Raw genomic sequence first — 20,997 nt, 5'->3', positions numbered from 1 at the left:
GTGGGATATCTCTGCTCGTACTCCTTTAATTGCCTTGATGCGTACGCTATCACTTTCCCAGCCTGCATCAACACGCATCCCAGACCTTGTCTAGAAGCGTCACAGTAGACCACAAACTTCTCATCATCTGTTGGCAGGCTCAGCACTGGTGCAGTAATCAACCGCCGCTTCAACTCTTCAAAGCTGTTCTCACATCGATCTGTCCACACATACTTGGTCTTCTTCCTTGTCAATTCTGTCAACGGAGTAGCAATTCTGGAGAACCCCTCTACAAACCGCCGGTAGTAACCTGCTAGTCCAAGGAAACTTCTAACTTCAGGAACACTGCTGGGTCTAGGCCAATCTCTCACTGCTTCTGTCTTGCTTGGGTCGACCAGTAACCCATCCTTACTAATAATATGGCCTAGGAATGAAACTTGCGATAACCACAAATTCGCATTTGCTAAACTTAGCATAAAGCTTATGCTCCCTTAACCGCTGCAACACCAAGCGCAGATGATGCTCATGCTCTGCCTCTGACTGGGAGTATACTAGGATATCATCAATAAATACAATCACGAACTTATCCAGGTAATCCTTGAAAATTCTGTTCATCAAATCCATAAATGCCGCCGGGGCATTGGTTAACCCAAAGGACATAACCAAAAATTCATAATGCCCATACCGCGTCCGAAAAGCAGTCTTTGGTATGTCCTCTTCTTTGATCCTCAACTGATAGTAGCCTGACCGGAGATCAATCTTCGAAAACACTGTCCCCCCTTGAAGCTGATCGAATAAATCGTCGATCCTAGGCAATGGATACTTGTTCTTGATGGTCAACTTATTCAACTCTCTGTAATCGATACACATCCTGAGCGATCCATCCTTTTTCTTAACAAATAAAACTGGAGCACCCCACGGCGAGAAACTTGGTCTGACAAACCCCAAATCAAGTAGTTCCTGCAGCTGAATTTTCAATTCCTTTAATTCTGCTGGAGCCATTCTGTAAGGTGCCTTGGATACTGGCTCTGCTCCCGGAGCCAACTCTATACCGAACTCAATCTCCCGATGCGGCGGCAATCCCGGCAGGTCCGATGGGAACAAGTCTGGAAACTCACAGACCACTCTAGTTTCTTTCGGTCCCACTGCCGCCTCCTTGGAGGAATCCACTATACTCGCTAGGAATCCTATGCAGCCCTCCTGCATCAGGTCTCTAGCCTTTAGTGCCGAGATCAGAGGCACCCGCGGTCCATCCACCGTTCCCACGAACACAAAGGGTGTCTCGCCCTCCGGTTCGAAGGTCACCATTCGTCGCCTACAATCAATTGTTGCTCCATACCGTGTCAACCAATCCATCCCTAGTATTATGTCAAAATCGTCCATATCTAGTTCAATTAGGTCAACAAATAATTTTCTACCGTCTACCACTACCGGTAAGGCTCTAACCCACCTCTTAGAGACTACCAGTTCTCCTGTAGGCAATATAGTCTGAAAACCCCTAGCATACAAAATACTAGGTCTACACAACTGATCAATCACCCTAGCAGAAACAAATGAGTGCGTAGCACCAGAATCAATCAATGCAGTAAACAAGGATCCAGCGCTAAAAATCTGACCTGTGACCACTGAAGGACTGGCCTCAGCCTCAGTCTGAGTCAAGGTGAAAACCCTAGCAGGTGCGAGGCTGTCTCCCTGCCTAGGCTCCTCCTTCTTAGCCTGCGGGCAATCTTTCTTCAAGTGACTGGTGCTCCCACAAACAAAGCATGCCCTGGTCCGGCACTCGCCCTGATGCCGTCGCCTGCATCGAGGACACATCGGAAGGCTTCTCCAGCTGTCATTTCCGCCCTGGCGGCCACCCACAAAACCGCGAACCCTCCTGTCAGAACCATAAGGAGTAAAGGAGTCTGGAGCTCTCCTCTTCTGCTCACTGGGGCCGCTGCCCCGACTAGGCCCAGAAGAAGAAGGCACAACTCTCCTGGTATCACGCCTAGCAGCGCCATCCTTCCAGATCTGATCCTCAGCCCTCTCAGCAGTAAGGGCCTTGTCTACCACTTGTGCATAGGTAGACTCTGGAGTCATAGTGATACTCACGTCACGGGCGATCATTACATTTAATCCCCGTATAAATCTGTCCCTTCTGGCCGCATCAGTCGGCACAAGCTCTGGCGCAAACTTCGCCAATCTGTCGAATACCAGGGCGTACTCGGTGACGGATAACCTGCACTGAGTCAGGTTGTTGAACTCATCCGCCTTCGCAGCTCGAACGGCTACGCTGTAGTATTGCTCGTTAAAAATGCCCTTGAATTCTTCCCAAGTCATAGTTGCAGTATCCCTTCGCTGCCCAACTACCTCCCACCAAATACGTGCATCATTTCTAAGCATATAACTGGCGCAATCAACTCTATCCCTTCCTTCAACCCTCATGAAGTCCAGGATCACAGACATCGTACCCATCCACTGCTCAGCTTGCAGTGGGTCTGCTCCGCCCTCAAAGGTAGGGGGTTGTTGTTTTCTGAATCTTTCATATAGAGGTTCCAACCTGTTCCCAGTCACAGGTTGAACCGGGGCTGGTACCACACTCGGCGGTGGTGGTATCGCAGTGGCCGGTGGAGGAGCTGGTTGCTTCAACTGACTAAGCTCGTCCTCTGTTTTCTTCAACCTGGCCTCCATCTCAGCTAAGATCTGCTGCCAGTTCTGAGGAGCAGGTGGAGGGTTCTGCCCTTGGTTATCATCCTCGGCCTGAATGCCGCGGAGTCTCGATGATTGGCGAGGCATTGGAACTAAATGCCTGCAATCAGTGACACCGCTCATTAGGCATGATAACAAGGTCCAATTTCCACCTCTTAATCTCAACAACCACCAAGATCAATCGACCAAAATGACATACAAATATCATACCGCATACAACGGGCCTTGCCCTAGCATCATGCACATGTTATTTCAATCATCATGCTCATAACAATCTAGGCAGGCACACAAAGCAATAAACACATATTCATGAACATATCAACCGATCATACCAAACCACCCTGAGTCGAGCTTTTCAATGGCAGCGTGCGTACATGTTCGGTCGATCTCCAGAACCAATAAACCTTGGCTCGCTCTGATACCAAGTTGTAACGCCCTACTACCTTAGAGCCGTTACTAAGTGAGTTTAAAACAGAAATTGTGCATTTAATTGACTCAAAGTGGTTTCTAAAACCAAAAGTGTGATTAAACCAGAGTTTAAGGATGTATTCTTTTAAAATGTTTAACTTCATTGAAAACGTTAGATATAAAACATCTGGGATCCCAAAATAAGGTTTACAAAATGTTTACAACACCAAAATAGATTTACACTTGATCAGCTATCAAAAGAATGGTTAAATACAGCCATATACAAAATGCCCCCAACCAAAGCAGTCGGGCAGGCCGAACATGTACGCGCCGCTCCCATGCTCTCCATACTCATGGCCGGTTGACTGACTCCTTGCTTTTACCTGCCACACGGAGCACCCGTGAGCCGAAGCCCAGCAAGAAAACCCAAATAACACATAACATATGCAGATAATATCACTGGCATAATTCACTGATAAATAGGAATTCATTAATTAAACAAGCACGGCCATGCCGCCCCAGAGGCCTTACCAAAGCTTGGGGGTCTCGGTCATTACCGTAGGATAACTCATGTATCCCTTGGGTCCCACCCTCGCTATAGCATCCCATGCGCTGAGCGTTACTTCCGGCCCCGCTGCCGTACCCGGCCTACGCCGCTCTCGGCCTTAGCCGTTCATTCCATTACAATCATACATATAACACATTCAGAAATAACCATTCAAACATACAATAATTTATCTAAGATTACACATTCGCACACAACACAATCTAGGGCTGCGCCCCCGCAATCACACAGTGGGCCTATGCCCTATTCTCAGGTGTTACGGTTTTCTTACCTGTATTCCGTGCTTTCCGATGCACCACGATCACGAGCACGGTCCACTAGTACGAGCCTCCCGAAATCCTAGTCACAACACACAAAAGACACTTTTAACAACCTTAAATGAGCTTCCAGGCCAAGCTCTAGTACTCGGAACGTTGAAATTCACCAAACATGGTAAAAGACTCAACCCCGAGCACCCTAGGTTAAATTCCCAAGCCTAAAATCTCAAAATCCCAAAATCCCTTAAGCGCCGCGGCATAGGCCACCCATGCCGCGGCATGCCCCCCAAACAGAACCCCCAAAGGCTCCAAAACAGGTAAGGGCCGCGGCATTGCTTGGGCCATGTCGCGGCCCGCCCTTCTCCATCAGCATACCACTTCTTCGAAGGGCCGCGGCTCACAAAGAACCATGCCGCGGCTCGACCCTTCGAACCCAGAAAAACCCACCATTTTACTCTCTAATCCTCACCTTAAACCATCCCAAACACATATCTCAACCACAAAACTCCATTCCAAACTTTACATGAACAATCTAACACCCTATAAACACTAGAATCAATTCAAAACATCAACACACCCAAGATCCACTCCTATGATTTCAAATTTTAGCAACTAACCCCAAAACCCCACAATGTTTAGCTTAGGCATTTAAATTCCTTAAATCAAAACAAAATCCATACTTAGATATGTATAAAACCTTTACCTCAAATGAAGAATCCACACAAGTCCTTGATCCCCTCCTAGACTCCCACTTCTCCTTCTCTTCTTCTTCTTCTTCTTGCTTGCCCTAGCCTTTCTCTCCTCTTCTTTTCCTTCTCTTCTAATTTTATCAAGACACTCAAATGCCCAATACTCCAAACCGTGCCCCCCTATATCCCAGCTGCCTTTTGTCTATCACCCTTGCCAAAAGACCATTTTACCCCTTCTTAATAATCCTTCCTAACTAAACCTTCAAGGGCACATAAGTCTTTACACTTCTATTTCAATTCTATCACTTTCCATCTTAAAACTTGTTACCCACCACAGTTACAAATGGTTACCCAAGTTACCCAATAACCAATAACCAACCACTCATTCTCAACTCAACTTATAAGATTCCCAAAGTACCCCTAGGCTCCTCCCGAGCCGGGTACAACATCCCGTTGTGACTTTTAAACTAATTGGCTCACTAGGACCGTCTCGATGCGTGCATCCTGATAAAAACACCACCTCACGTGGCACAATTCACATAGTACAATTATCACAGATATGTCCTAACATGGCCAAATTACAATCATGCTCATTATAAGACAATCAGGTCTACATGCATACTAATTCACATAGTCATGCATCTCAAATAATCAATTAGTCATATAACGTGCATTAAATGATAATCATGCATAAAACTCAATAGAAACACACACCAAATCCCATCATGCCCTCCAGGCACACTACTCCAGGCCCTTAAGCCTTAACACTGAATTTGGGTCGTTACAGCCGTGACACTCAAGTGGGCCGAGAGGAATTGGGCCGAGAAGAGTTAGGCCCTTATTTAATGGATATTGTTCCAGCGGTAATCAGAGGGAGTGAAAATAAGCTGATCATTGAAGAAGTCGGGGTTAACAGTAGCATGCACGATGACCAAATGCATGAATCTTCACCAGATTCAAAAAACTTGGATACGGCGGGTACCGTCATTCGGTCCCGCCAAGAATTATGAGTACCATCAGCTGGAATTGCCGCGGGCTTGGGACCCCGTGGACCGTTCAATTCCTTAAGGAGATAGTTCTCCAAAAGAAACCCAATTTCATATTTCTCTGTGAAATTTTATGTAAGAAGGATAAAGTTGACAGAATAAGGAGCTCTTTGGGGTTTGAAGGAATGATAGTGGTGGAAGCCCAAGGGCATAGTGGAGGTCTAGCAATTTTATGGAGGTACAAAGATGAGGCTCAATTATTATCTTTTGGCAAAAACCATATTGATGTTGTTATCACCACCAAGGATAGACCAACCCATCGGTTAACAAGAGTTTATGGTGAACCTAATCGTTCTAGGCGCGCATCAACTTGGCGACTTCTTCGTCACCTAGCGGATTCCTCCCCTTTACCATGGTGCGTTATAGGAGATCTTAACAACACTCTCACTATTTCTGATAAAAGAGGAGGCCGCCCTTATCCATCTTGGTTGTTGCAAGGTTTTCAAGAAGCTATCAATGACTGTGGACTTGTTGACATGGAATTATCTGGTTACCAGTTTACTTGGGAAAGAGGTCGTGGCTCTGACCATTGGATAGAATGCAGATTGGATCGTGCTTTGGTTAATTCTGGGTGGTTCCATATCTTCCCTCGGTCTGTACTCATCAATCTTGAAATATCCACCTCGGATCATTGCCCTATCCTTCTAGATCCTGTGCCTGTATCTACACTTCCTCCTAGACGTCTGTTCAAGTTTGAGAACGCTTGACTCAGGGAACCTATGTGTGGGAGAATTATTGAGGAAGTTTGGTGGAAAGATCGAGCAGTTCCTCTTATAGATAAAATTGCCTATTGCGCCGAAGCATTGCAAGAGTGGGGTAAAAGCATAACGGGCAATTTCAAACAACGATTGGATAGATGCAAGGCAACCATTAGAAGACTGAAACCCTTCAGAGATCAAAGATCTATTCAGGAGCATGAAGAGGCCAGTAAAGAATTGTTCGAAATCTTGACCCAAAAGGAAGTATTTTGGAGACAACGCTCCAAACAATTATGGTTGAGAGAAGGCGATCATAACTCCAGGTTTTTCCACGCAGCTGCTAGAACCAGGAAGCGGTCAAATAACATCCACTCTCTGTACAATGAGTCTCATCAATTTGTTGATTGGAATAATGGCCTTCAAGAGCTCATGGTGGAATATTTCCAGACTTTGTTTAAGTCCACGGTTCCGTGCTGGGGCCCTGTTGTTAGATGTATTACAAAGGCTATTACTCCTAATCAGAATCTTGCACTTTTGTCCCCTATTGACGAGGAGGAGGTGAAAGTTGCAACCTTTCAGATGCATCCTGACAAGTCGCCAGGACCAGACGGTATGAGCCCTGGCTTCTACCAAAAGTATTGGCATATTTTTGGGTCTGATGTAGTTAATGAGGTGCGTAGATTCTGGAGGGAAGAAAAGTTTGATGACCGATTGCCTCTTACCAACATTGTGCTTGTCCCAAAGAAAAAGAACCCGATGTCAATGTTGGATCTTCGCCCTATCTCGCTGTGTAACGTGTTATATAAGATCATATCGAAGGTATTGGCGAACAGAGTGAAACAAGCAATTGATGACATCATCTCAAAGTCACAGAGTGCCTTTATTCCAGGTCGGTTAATCACAGATAACATCATGATTTCCTATGAGCTAATGCATTATATGAAGAGAAAGACCACAGGTAAACAGGGGTACATGGTCCTCAAATTAGACATGAGCAAAGCATATGATCGTGTGGAGTGGGACTATTTACAGGCGGTGCTTCGTAAGATGGGATTTGATGAAAAACTGGTGAGATTGTTCATGGTCTGTATCACTTCTGCCAGGTATCAGATTACTCATGCTGGTAAAGTGTTTGGTCATATTATTCCGGAGAGGGGGTTGCGCCAGGGTGATCCTTTATCCTCATATTTATTTATTATTTGTACAGAGGGCTTTTCAGCTCTGTTACATGATTATGAGGACATGAGGCTCCTTAATGGCATTCAGGTTGCTAGGGGTGCTCCTAAGGTATCTCATATGTTCTTTGCAGATGACAGCTACATTTTGTAAAGCTTCAAATATGGAGGCACACCAAGTTTTGCAGCTTCTGGGCATCTTTGAGAGGGCTTCTGGGCAGAAAATAAATTATGATAAGTCTTCTATTTTCTTCAGTAGGAATACATTGCCCCAGGTCAGAGATACAATATGTGGTGATATGTGCATTCATGAGGCTGACGATAATAGTACCTATTTGGGGTTACCTAATATATTGGGACGCAATAAGTCGGTGATCCTAGGCTATCTCAAGGATCGAATACGTCATCGAATCCAAAGTTGGGAGAGTAAATTTTTATCAAAAGCAGGTAAGGAGATCTTATTGAAGACTGTGGCTCAAGCTCTCCCTAACTATGCTATGAGTGTATTTCTTCTTCCTTTGGATACAAGCAGGGACATTGAGCGCTTAATGAATAAATATTGGTGGTCCTCCTCATCTAAGAAATCTAAAGGCATTCATTGGCAAAGTTGGAGTAGGCTTAGCAAACCCAAAGAATCGGGTGGCCTTGGTTTTCGCTCCTTACATAATTTCAATCTTGCCCTTCTTGGGAAACAAGGTTGGCGTCTCTTGAAACATCCTCAGTCACTGGTTAGCAGATTGTATAAAGCCAGATATTATCCTCAAGACTCTTTCCTTTCAGCCAAGATAGGCGGCAGCCCAAGTTATATTTGGAGAAGCATAATGGCATCTCAAGAGCTCATTCGGCAAGGGGCAGCAGTTCGAATTGGGGATGGTAAGTCAATCAACATACTGGAGGTTCCTTGGCTCCCTAATTCAGACCCGTATATCCACACCACTTCTACAGTACTAGTCAATAAAAAGGTTGTCCAGCTAATGAAGGTTGACCAATGCGAATGGGATGAGGATTTACTTCAAGATCTTCTTATTCATAGGGATATTAGTATAATCAGGAATATCCCAATACATGCAAATGAAGCTGATACATGGTACTGGAAGATGGATAGGCTTGGGCATTACACAGTAAAAAGTGCTCATTTATTGACTCAACAGAGGGAGCGCACAGAGGTGGATCAAGAAGCTTCGGTATACTGGAAGAAATTGTGGAAGCTGAGCATCCCCCCCAAAGTCAAAACCTTTTTATGGCAGGCCTCAACCGATTGTCTTCCCACAAAATGCAATCTCCAACTAAAAGGAGTACCAGTGAGTGATCTCTGCCCGTTCTGTAACACATGCCCTGAGTCGATCCCTCATGTTCTTCTCTCTTGCTCATTCTCGCAAGTTTGCTGGAATATCCTTGGTGTTCAAATCGACCTAGATGACCCAGGCGTGTTTGCTGTCCGATTAGCTAAGATTCTGGAGAATACCCACGCCGATAATCTCCAGCATATACCCATGCTTTGTTGGGCGTTATGGAAATCAAGAAATGAGCTCATTTGGAATCAAAAGGGTGCAAAGGCCCCTGACATTGTGACTCTTGCCCGTGTTACCTTGGAGCAATGGAAGAACGCCCAAGACTGTTCTTTTGATCTTTCGCTCGGTTTTACCCAGATTTCAGACGGTGCAGTCAAGTGGAAGCCTCCTAGCCCAGGTATAACTAAAATAAATACAGATGCAGCTATCTTTGTTGGTCCAGACCGATTCTCTTTTGCTCTTGTTGCTCGGAATCAAGAAGGGGGTCTGCTGGAAGCCAGGGCAAGCTGTATTGGGGGATTAGTTGAACCTGAATTTGCAGAGGCAATAGGGATAAGAGAAGCCCTTAGCTGGATATAAGACAAGAATTGGCACAAAGTTGAAGTGGAATCAGATTCATTGGTGTCAATACAAGGTATTCGATGCCCCACTGTGCTTCTATCCTATTTCGGCAGAATTGTTCATGAATGTAGACAGTTGTTGCTTGATCTCATTCATCATGAAGTGTCCATTAAATTTGTAAAACGATCTGCAAATGCTGTAGCCCATTCTCTAGCAAGGTCTACTAGCATTATTTCTGATCGTGTTGTTTTAGGGAGTGATATCCCTTCTGAGTTGAATGTTGTATTGTTGAACGATTTACTTGATTAATACAAATTCATCTTTATTGGCAAAAAAAAAAAAATGTATATTCCGTTAAATATTTATAAAATTCTGTTAAAATTAACAAACAAACCGTTAAAGACAAAAAAATTTCGTTATAAAAGATTATATAATTTTTATTTTTTGCTTTTGCACTCTTTTTTATATAGTTTTTTTTTTATTATTTGTGAATGTTTTCAAATAGAGCATCATGTGAGTCAACTATAACAATAGTTAGACACATAAACATAACATAAATCATAAGTCATTTTACACATGTTATAATTCAATCAAAACATGCACACACAAACATTGTACGTAAGCGTTGACATTTTAAAGTAGAGAGTGACGTCCCACCCTAAACCTCTGCAGCTTCGGACATCTGCTTTTTCCGATAACTACTCTCCCACACGCCTTACCAAACACCAAACAATATCATTATATGTCTTACCATATAACACAACATAAGTCATAGCTAGGGCCTCACTCGCCACCTGTACGAAGAACGAGCCCATTAAAGTTTTAGCGTCCCTTTGGATTTTAGTCTTGATCCAGCTCTGCAAAAGTAGAAGAAAAAAGATGAGAAGAGAAGTGTCGAGAAAGGAAAGAGAAGAAGAATAGAAATTTTTTTTAAAAAAAAATACGTTTATTTTTCTATTAATTGAATTTTTATTTTTAGTTTTGAACTAATTTATTAAAATTATTCATCTGAAAATAAATTTATTAAAATCATCTATTATCTGATTTTTTAAATTTATTAATTACAAATAAGAAAATAAATTTGTAATTTTTAAATTTATTTATTTAATTGTAGTTTACAAGGAGAAAAACAAAAAGTAAAAAATATATAAATTTAATAATTTTTACATCGTTGAAAATAATTTTGTATATTTTTTATTTTTAAATTAATATTTTAATTGAATTATACATGTGGCAATACCATGTCATTGCCTAAAATGTCGAATCAACATTTTGTTAGCCACATAAAATGAAAACTAACAATAATCCAACAACTCAGTAACAAAAATAGTTCAGTGGGAATTTAAAACGTGAAAAATTCGAGAGCATAATCAAGTAGTGATAATAGTTCGCGAAGAAAAAATCTTATTTATTCAATTGATAATATAATTTTGAGCAAGTTTCGTATTAAAGAAATTGTGAGAGAAGTGGGTTAAGAAATATGATTTTATTGTTTAAAATTATGTCAATTATGTAATTTTAGATAAGAATATATTTTCATGTAATTATTTGATTATCAAGGGGAGAAGATGAAAAAAAATCAATACAACATTTTTTATTTTATTAGAAATTGAAAATATTTACATGTATTTTACACTTAATATATCTATAGATATTACTTACATAAATGTATAGTTCATACACCTTCTAATATACCATCCTCTACATCCTAGGTAAACTTTTTTTTGACACACATTATCATATGTAGTTTCAAGTGGTTCACACGTACCTTACGCCACCATAGCTTTCACTTTTTAAAAGAATTTGGGTGAACATTAAAAAATGGTTTGTGTGTGGTTAAATTCTTTATAAAAGTTTTAATAAAAAAAATTGTATTTATTATTTTAATCCTACATCGCTAATAAATTTTCCATTCTATCTTTATGTTAAATAGTAAAAATTGAGCTGAACAGAGAAAAGTGAGGCCCATAAATTTTCTATGGGCCTGGACCTGAACAGAGAAAAGTGAGGCCCAGCCCATTCATGAACGAAGAATATATACACGTAGCTTAATGAAGCTCACCACTGAGCTAAGGCTCACCACTGAGCTAAGGCCCTAGCTAGCAGTGTTCTATTACTATTCTAAAATTGATACAGAGTAGTGTTCCAGAGGAAGAGTCATTTTTTGCACCTGCCCACATTGAAAAGCTCCTTTTTTAAGGTATCAACTTCCATTAAAATCCTCTAATCTTAAGCTGTTGATTGATGGGACTGCAAGCTCATAGGCTTAGCTTATAACTGGTTTTCATATGTATTTTATCTATGAAATTGGTAATTTGAACTGTTCTGATATTAGTAACCAGTATGCTATTGGCGATGTTTTCAATTATTCTATGCTAAATTTGATTTTTTTTTTTTTTTTTTTTAACCACTAGCTGGGAGTTGCTGTTCTATGCTAAATTTGATTTAGAAATAGTGTCCAGAAGCAAGTCATTTATTCCATTATATCCCAATGACTTTATGTGGCTGTTATGTTAGATTATAACTGGTTCTTCCAAGCTTTCTGTTGGCCCTTTGTTATGTATACAAGTCTAGCTCTTGAACACTGTTATGATTTTACAAGATTCTGGGTTTCAAGTGAGTTTTTTCATAGTTAATTTCAGGTTTTCTGTAATTATTAGGGTTTGATGCTGAATTTTTTTTTAGTTAATTTCAGAGCCTTTGAAATCAACCCCACTTCTGCAGCAAAGAAATAAGGTGATCCTCTTCCACTTGATACCTAACCCTGCAGCCAACTGACATATGAAGAGGGAACCAATTACTAGCAGCCCCTCCCAATTACGATCCCTCCCAATAGCTCCCACACCAATCTCACCTTTCTCCAAATCAATGCCACATCTACATTAAATTTTATACAATGGATTGTTATACTTGTTTATTATTTTTTCTATGTTACTACATATTATGTTAAATTTTATACAATGGATTGTTATACTTGTTTGTTATTTTTTCTTTGTTACTATATATTATTTGTTATAAATACAAATATAAATTCATAAATGACAACTTCATATCTCTCTCTTCTTTACATATTTTTTTTTTTATATTTTGTTTTTGCAGATACTAACCCATGGACAGCACATACATTGTATCATGTGTGCGTGCAGCACTAGCACTCATCGCTGTATCAATCACTGCGATGCTTACTGTTCCAGGGGGATTTGTTGAGGGTGGGGCTCGATTCAAGAGGTGTGTGTCATTTGTCATTTACTACATAAGTAGTTATACATGCCTAGTAGCGTCAACAATTTCTTTGTTGACTCTATTAGCTGCGATGCAAACTGAGCAAGATCAGGTCAGTTTTTGCTTTCTGAAATATGGAGCAATATGGCCCATATATCTAGGAGTTGTAGCTGTTATGGTATGTGCAGCATCGATGCATTCCCTTATGCATAAGGAATGTGATTCATGGATACCAGCAGTAGTTACACTTATAGTAACGTCTGTAGTTATTATTGGATTCTGTAACTCAAAGTTAGTATGTAGAGCATGTATTTGGCTGAAGAATTCAGTATGTGGAGCATATATTTGGCTAAAGAACAAAGTGCGCGTAGGAGGAAATCAAGATGAAGAACCAGAGGATGAAGAAGCACAACATGGACCAGAGGAAAAAGAAGCAGAAGAAAAGCAACCACTTTTGAAAAAAAATTATTAACTAGATAAATCCTACTAATCTTTTGGACACACTCACCTTATTTTTCATTTCTATAGTTCTTGTGAGTTAATTTATGGATATAGTTTCGAGCACTTCAATTTTGAATGTAACTACGAAGATGCTATAATGAGTACTTTGTGAATTGCTTTGATGAATGAAACTTTTATTTCACTGTACATTTTTATTATTTTTTTCAGATGATAAATTTTGCAAGAACCTATGTTGTAGATGCAGTAAAACCTCATATGCAGGTCAAAAAAATTATTTCAAGTGAGGATGAAACTAATTTCTCAGCCAACAAAAAATTATATACAAGTGAGTGACACTCAAACAAGATAGGGAGAGAAATAGTAAAGATGATTCACACCCCTTTTTTTTTAAAAGAAACTTCTTTGAATTAATAAATATGTATTGTTTAATTAAATCCTCCTTTTCAAAAACTCAATTGCATAGCAACGTAAAAATTAAATATGTTTATATATATATACACAGAACTACGTCAGAACTGTTTCTTAACATACAATATAGTGCTATACTAAAGCATTCAAAAGAATAATACCAGATAATAGTCCCTTGTTATTCTAACTTAAGTTAACAATTAAGAATATGGATAAAAATATTGGAGCTATAATAAGGAGCATAAAGTTTCTATGCTTACAATCACAGAAGATGGAGAAAGTCATTAAGACTTCACAGAGAACTAGTTACATATTAGATGACCGATTATTCAAGTTTTATAGTGAGATAAGAATACCGTAAATTTCAACAGACATTTTTGAAAAAGTTACTTCATATTAATAGTGCGGGTGCTTTGAGATTCAAGAGATGTATTCATAAAGAACACTAAGATACAAGGAGATCACATGAATATTATTTCAACAGAGGATGGATAAAGTTTGAAGAATATGTTAGGAATATTATGGGCATTAATAGATATTTGAAGCTGAGGCAAGGTTTTAATCAAAGGCAACATGGGAGCAAAAGGGCCTTATGCCAATATTATGAAGGGAGTTGAGGTGAGTTTTAATGGAAGGCAACATGGGAACAAAATTTGTATCATCAGTAGAAAGCTTGTAGGAAATATAGAAAGTCTCCAATGTTTCCAGAAGAAAGTCCCACAGGTCTGGGAATTTTGGTACAACAAACCTTGGGGGAAAAAAAGTGGGTGCTTTATCGGAGTTCAGGATACACTTGTGGAGTTTTCATGTGGGGAAAAAAGATTACTGCTGCACTTATGGAGTTTTCACATGTTCAAGATGATAGAATGATGATGTTATTTTCGTGGATAATTTACACCTTTCCTTGAATTTTTATACTTTAATTTTATTTTTTGTTTGTTAAAAAAATAAATAATAAAAATAAAAGATGAGGGAACTAGACAGATTGACAGTATTGTCTAGAAGAGGAGGTGTGGAGTTGGCTGCCTTCTCGATTTCATGGTGTCCTGAGCAACCACAACCAGATCGAAATTGATTTGGACACATAACAAACCAACTGTTGCAAGACTACTTGATTTCCTGGTTTAAGCATGCAGCAAGTCAATCTATTATACAAGAACCAACTGGTATTGTCTCCAAACTCAGCCCTGATTCCCAAGATTTTGGAAGAGTGCCATGGACAAAAAATGGGTGGACTGTGGACATTCTAGGACATTGAAAACATACCAGTGTCTGTCTAAGATGTATTTTGGCAAGGAATAAGAAATCAAATCCAGTAATATGTAGCAGAATGTTCAATATGTCAGCAGAATAAGCAACACCTGCAGGTTTATTGAAGCCACTACCCATTCCAGATCAGGTTTTTAGCGATCTAATCATGGATTTTGTGAAGGGGCTGCCTAAATTTGATGTTTACATTTGCTTGTTCGTAGTAGTAGAATGCCTCACCAAACACACCCATCTCATTTCCCTAAAACATCACTACAATGTTCAAGGAGTAACTGCCGGCTCTGTAAAAAAAGTTGTCCGCCCACACGAATTACCCCAATCTATTGTTTCAGATCATGACTGAGCGTTCCTTAGCAATCTCGGACAGAACTCTTTAGATTGCAAGGAACGACAGAGAAACATAGCTTCTACTACCACCCACAAACTGACTGACAAACGAAGGTGGTAAACAGAACTATACAGACATCCCTAAGTTGTTTTGTAGGTGACACACCCATTACCCATACAACAACTCAAATAGCTAGCTTGGATGAAGCATTGGCATAATACCTCATCCCATAACTTTACCTGCAAGACACCATTTCGCTCATTATACAGGCGATACCCCCACCATTGCTACATTTTGTACTTGGTACAACTCCCATTTCCAACGTGGACTCCTAACTAAAATCACACTGATAAAACGAGACAACAAGTAGAATTTAATGAAGAAGCCTTAGGCCTGTTTGGCATAGCCTTTCAAAGCTCTTCCAGATCCTAAAGCTGCCTTTTAGAGTGTTTTACGTGTTTAAAAGCATTTTTTAAGGGAGTAAGGCCTTGGTTGGCATTGCTTCTAAAAGCACTTTCGAGTCTTTTAAAAATCAAAACCTCTTTTAAAGTTTTGTTAGGATTTAACTATATTTGAGCCATTTCAGCATTTTTTAACTCCAAATCTGATGTACTACATTCTTCAAAAAACATACTAAAGAGAGAATAGAAGTCTATGGACATGAAACATCATATAGATGAGTACATAACCCCATTTAGAAATCCTCTTTGGACATATATGCAGCTAGGCTACTGATATAAATTTTACAAGTCCTTAGAAATGTATTGCTACTGTTATGATGAGCTTTCACGTTTGGTGTCATTAAAGTGGGTAATGGAAGGTCTACAAGGTTTTAGGAAGATGCTTGGATTGGTTCAGAACCTTTATCGCATGCATTTCCTAATTTGGTCTGAGTTTGCCCAAAAAGACTTCATGATATCTCAGAATTTCAGAAAGATGGAGACAATGTAACTGGATTTTGTTTTTCCCAAGAATCTAAACGATAGGGAGATTCCATGTCTAATTCAATTATTGGAAAGGTTGGGAAATAGAAGATTATGCAACTAGCTGGCATATTAATATATTGGAGTTTCTTTTAAAAAAAAGGAAGAACTCAGAACATGAGGATTGAACCTAAGAACTCAGAACTGATGCAGGCCCTCCAGAAACCACAACCAAGGTTTAAAAAAACGTAAACAGGAACCAAGGCATTTTCCTCAACAGAAACGTAGGTTTCGAAACAAATCGAGGCGTAGGTTTCGAATTAGATTGAAGAGTAGGCTTCAAAATAGAACATAAATATATAACACACCAAATTCATACATAAAAAATACTTAATAAAAAACACTCAAAGTTTTAAGACAAATAGAATTTCAAAGTTAGACAAACATAAAATTTAGAAATGATAGTCTTTTAGTCCTAAGTCAAGTCTTTTAAACCTTAAATTAAGTTTTTTATACACTAAAATTTAACTTTTAAGTTTTAGTTTTATATTTATTTCATTTAGCTTGTGGGCCCAAAAATTTGAAAGGCCCAGTAACACAAAAAAACCTAAATTTTTACTTGAAAATGGATATATGATTGAGGCGTACGCCTCATGAGTTTCAGTTCGCAAAGGCACCAAAACGTACGCCCCAATGGACTGAGGCATAGGTTTTGAATAAAATCTGAGAAACATAAGCCTCAGTACTTTTTCTTGGCGCCTCAGTTCGAAACGAGTTTCGAGGCGTAGGTTTCGAAAGTTTTTTTAAACCATGACCAAAACTTAATAATAGCATTCATTTGAGAAAGGACAATAGATTTACAACATAAACCTATGGTTCAATGTAGGAAGAATAGTAGAAGCAGAATAAAAATCACGAGTACTTACTATTAGTCCTTAGAGCCTCAGCAACACCTCTGGAGTCATCTAAAAGTACCATCATGCACTGCAAGGGAAACCAGAAGAATTTCAAGTATGACATTAAATTTCTATACTAAAAATTCCATAAAAGAAAGAGCTACAAGTTTCTTGCTTTAGTTGATATTTGCAACCAATATCATCCCATTACTTTCTCCATTTGTCAAGGAAGTGAATTAATTCCTACTTAAATTGTAACAAAAATAAGCACCCGAGCATCTATAGAAATAATAATAAGTTTTAATTTAAATTTAAAGGTTAAAGTTTCAAAAATATTATCAACAAAAAAGTATGAGAAAAAAAAAATGCATACTTGGTGGTTTCTCCAGGTGACCTAACATACTGGATAATAATTTCCAGCAACAGGCTGGTTAACTTTAAGGTCCCAATCTGCACTGTAGTCACAAATCTGCAAAATGAAAACCCATCATTGTATGCGCCTAAATGAAACAGACATCACTCAAGTGGAAGAATAAGCTAAAATACCAGTTAATAAGATCACGTCCATTAGAATCTGCATAGAATGTTTTGTTGTCATCCACAGTAGATGATATTTGAGTTACAACTTCTTTGCCTGTTTCATCATTAATGGTTATTGGTCCAACCTGAATATGCAAGTAATGATAATATAAATCAACAACCTATACTCAGCATTGTAATTCGAGAGACTTGTGCCCCATGGTTCCCTCTAAACTGACTGTTTTTCTTCACTTAAAGCATCAGCTCGAGAGAAAACATCTATGATAGCCAGTGCAGTACTCTTACAATGAATTCAACTTCAACATGTTCTCTTCCCTTGTGAAAGCTGGTGATCTGCATGCATAATTGACCCAGCATCATTGACTGAAGGAAGCTCTTTCCTAACCTCTATAACAAGATAGAATAAATATTTCATAACTTGTAATGAAATATTAGACGATGAGATGGTCATTTATGCTTTTAAACAATTTACAATACACTTGTAATTAATTATGCAACAATTGGACAAATCTTCATCTTTTATGAGCTGAAAGAAATGTCGCAAAATAATGTATTTTTACCATTGCATGACACAAGTGTATAAAGATTGACATCAACCAGAGCCATGTACTTGCATAAGCCACAAGCAAAAAGACACATGATCTTTAGATAGATATACAGCCTGAGAACCTAGAATGCAAATCATTTTCTGAATTCAAAGCATCCTGTATAATCTGTTCCAGACTAATAAAAGAATGAACAACAACATTTAGGGGGTGTAACAGACAAAGCATTCTGCAACAAATTGGGAAAGCACCTGATATATTCATGAATTGACCTGCTGATGCACTTCATCTATTATCGTCCCACGAACTAAACAATACAATTCATTTATAAAAATATACTATAAAATTTAATCTAATATAATACTATACATTACAATCCGGTATAATATGAGGTACCAAACACATCCATAAAGTCAGAAACTGAGCGTCCATCAAATAACAGCGTAATGGAATTCCTTAAAAGATTTTGAATCACATCTTCTCTCTTCCATCCAAGAGAGTTGTAGATCACAACATTGTATAGATGAGAAAATACCATAAGATTCTAAATTTCAAAATGCAAAAGTTGCACCCATTATATGAGAAAGAATTGAAAAGTGGTAAAAGATCTTCCCTACCAAAATTTTCCTCCAGACAAATGAGGTTCTGATGAAGGAAAGTAGCTTACATTTAAAAGTGGGCACTGAAGAAAAATAAAAAGAGTAACCAAGGTATTAAAATTCTGGCTATGAGATTATTAAAGGAAAATAGTTTGCATATTATGGGGGACGAGAATGTTTTTCCTGTTGAAAAGTTGTAGAAGGTTTCTCACATCCAGATACATGGCCAACTAAGAAAGCAAGTGGTTATGAAACTAATTGCTCAGCCTATTAAAAGATAATATATAAGTGACACTCAAATCAGAGATGAAAAACAAAAGGCAAGACAATTCACACCTCCTTGTAGCCTATAAGGAGTCGTTTCACATAACCATTAGCTACATGCTGTTTCAGTGCTAGTAGCTGCATCATGATGTTGAGCGATTGCTAAGGCATCTCCTCCCTTTGAAAAGCTCTAGTTGCCTAGCAGGCTGAAAATGAAATATACTACAATAAAAATAGTACTTCGTCAGAACTATATCTAAAAATATGATGAAGAGCTATATAAAAGCAAGCAAAAGAATAATACCAGATAATTGTCACTCATTTCCAACATAATGTTTCACGGATGGCCTGCTGGTAAGGTATCCTGTCCAGCAACCATTGTTATGATCGGCATAACTGCAAAGATGCATGCTGTAAATTCTAAGACAAGATTGACATGGCTGGTTGAACACTCACAGAAAGAAGTCATCAGTCTTGAGTGGCCAATATTCATTAGTAGCATATTTTGCATCCGTATTTATGGATGGAGAAGAATATAATGCATCAAAACGACCATCCTAGAAAATATGGGGAAAAAAAACATATATGTAAATATCATTTAATGTTCAGAATTACAAAAGTTCCAAGAATGAAAAAGCTCTATAAGAGCAGAGGAAACCAGACAGAAAGACAGGAAATACCGTGGAGGCATCCAATACTGAACTATCAGTCAAAATAAGCTAAAGCGATTTACACAAGTCTAAAGGAGATGTTACCAAGTTCGCATAATGAAATGAATAAGCTTGTCCATCTGCGTGAACCATGTGTGAGCATACTGATACTCAAAAGCCGTGAACCTGTATAACAACTCAACTGCAGCCTCCTCTATTTTTATAGCTTGAATGCTGCAAAATTCCGATGAAGTTTACAACCAGCCATGTCAACATTTCTTTCTAATCCAAATTTGATAATACAATATTCTTGGAAAATCATAATAAAGAGAGAATAAAGGTCTATGGATATGTAAAAGCAAATACATTGTCAGAAAATCTAAGAGCCAATTGCTCAATAACATAACTTCTGGTTTTTTTTTGGAGCCGAATTTCAAAAGCCAAAAAAAAGGTTATGGTATTGATCACTTTGCATAAACTATTAACCTTTTCATAAACACATGAATGCAAATCAAAAATATTATTAAATGGAAGCCGCAAGAATCTCAAATTACTCCATTAGATTGATAGAAGCGACAGAGCATTAAACTATTACTGCTCCGAAATGCTCTACAACTCAATTGTAATATAATTTGCCAAAATTTTCAGAGATGAATAAAAAAAGTGAAAGCTTTAAAATTGAAAGATTCAATTTTTGAACCAAAAAAAAAAAACTTTTCGGTCTTTTTAGATTTTTACTTTAAAAGGATTTTTTTTAAGATTCGAATTATAAAACCTAACCTCGGGCAGAAAAGGAAGTCGGCCAGAGTGATCCAACGGTCTGCCAAGTCGAAATTCCGGCGAAGACTAAGGTGGATCAAGTGTTTTTTCAAGGCCAGCGACTTAAATGCATACAGGTGAGTGGCTGAAGCAGATTTTTTCGAAAGCTATACATCCAAAGCTGGCTATTCATTGGCGGCGAGAAAACTCACCGATTCGCCGAAGAACAAAGCTTCCGCCGTGAGCATGAGTATCGACCTCGCAGTACTAGTGTCCTTCTTTCTTTTTCTTTTTTTCTTTTTTTTTTAATCTTTATAAAAAAAAATAATAGAATTCTGATGAATAATAATTATCCAAGATATGTTTATAGATTACATACGCAAACATACTGACACGTACTATTTCATAAAATATTATTATATTTACTTTTACATTTTACTTAAATTATCATTATTATATTGTATTTACTCCACCACACTTAAATTACATTTTCATTTTTTTTTTTTTGTCAAATTATATACTAACCCTTCAACTCCTTTGCAGGATTGATTTGGTAACTTCAAAAATATAATCCGAACAGCAGAAATTTGTTTAGAGGTAAATTTTTAGAAATGTTGGCAACCGATTAATTTTTTAATATTTTATTGAAAACTTTTTTTTTTTTTACCAAACATACATACTTCAACGTATTGACATTCTAATTTTGTGACACATTTTTAATTTTATTTCTTTGTTATTTTAATTGGACTTGACCATTAATAATATGGTAATACT

At 38.4% G+C, this 20,997-nt stretch overlaps 1 protein-coding gene across 9 annotated transcripts; it reads right to left on the bottom strand.

The window, feature by feature from the left end:
- Nucleotides 1–275: 275 nt before the first annotated feature.
- LOC133816984 (uncharacterized) lies at nt 276–20,637 on the bottom strand. Of its 9 annotated transcripts, none has more exons than XM_062249352.1 (12): nt 20,245–20,636; nt 19,570–19,698; nt 19,271–19,371; nt 19,119–19,178; nt 18,887–19,036; nt 18,203–18,258; nt 17,692–17,739; nt 17,413–17,531; nt 17,240–17,335; nt 16,897–16,954; nt 3,607–10,215; nt 276–3,458 (listed from the first exon to the last, which is right to left on the bottom strand). In XM_062249352.1, exon 12 carries the CDS (start codon nt 2,788–2,790, stop codon nt 391–393), a length of 2,400 nt encoding a protein of 799 aa, XP_062105336.1. In that variant the 5' UTR covers nt 2,791–3,458; nt 3,607–10,215; nt 16,897–16,954; nt 17,240–17,335; nt 17,413–17,531; nt 17,692–17,739; nt 18,203–18,258; nt 18,887–19,036; nt 19,119–19,178; nt 19,271–19,371; nt 19,570–19,698; nt 20,245–20,636; the 3' UTR covers nt 276–390. The 9 variants fall into 9 exon arrangements, with proteins under 9 accessions (XP_062105336.1, XP_062105338.1, XP_062105335.1 ...); XM_062249354.1 differs by having other exon boundaries at nt 17,413–17,500; XM_062249351.1 differs by lacking the exon at nt 18,203–18,258 and having other exon boundaries at nt 20,245–20,635.
- Nucleotides 20,638–20,997: the final 360 nt, after the last annotated feature.

Source organism: Humulus lupulus, chromosome 2 (genome assembly GCF_963169125.1).
Source record: "Humulus lupulus chromosome 2, drHumLupu1.1, whole genome shotgun sequence".
Classification (NCBI taxonomy): domain Eukaryota; kingdom Viridiplantae; phylum Streptophyta; class Magnoliopsida; order Rosales; family Cannabaceae; genus Humulus; species Humulus lupulus.
The sequence above is the reverse complement of the archived record's forward strand: the minus strand, read 5'-3'. Positions and strand labels throughout refer to the sequence as shown.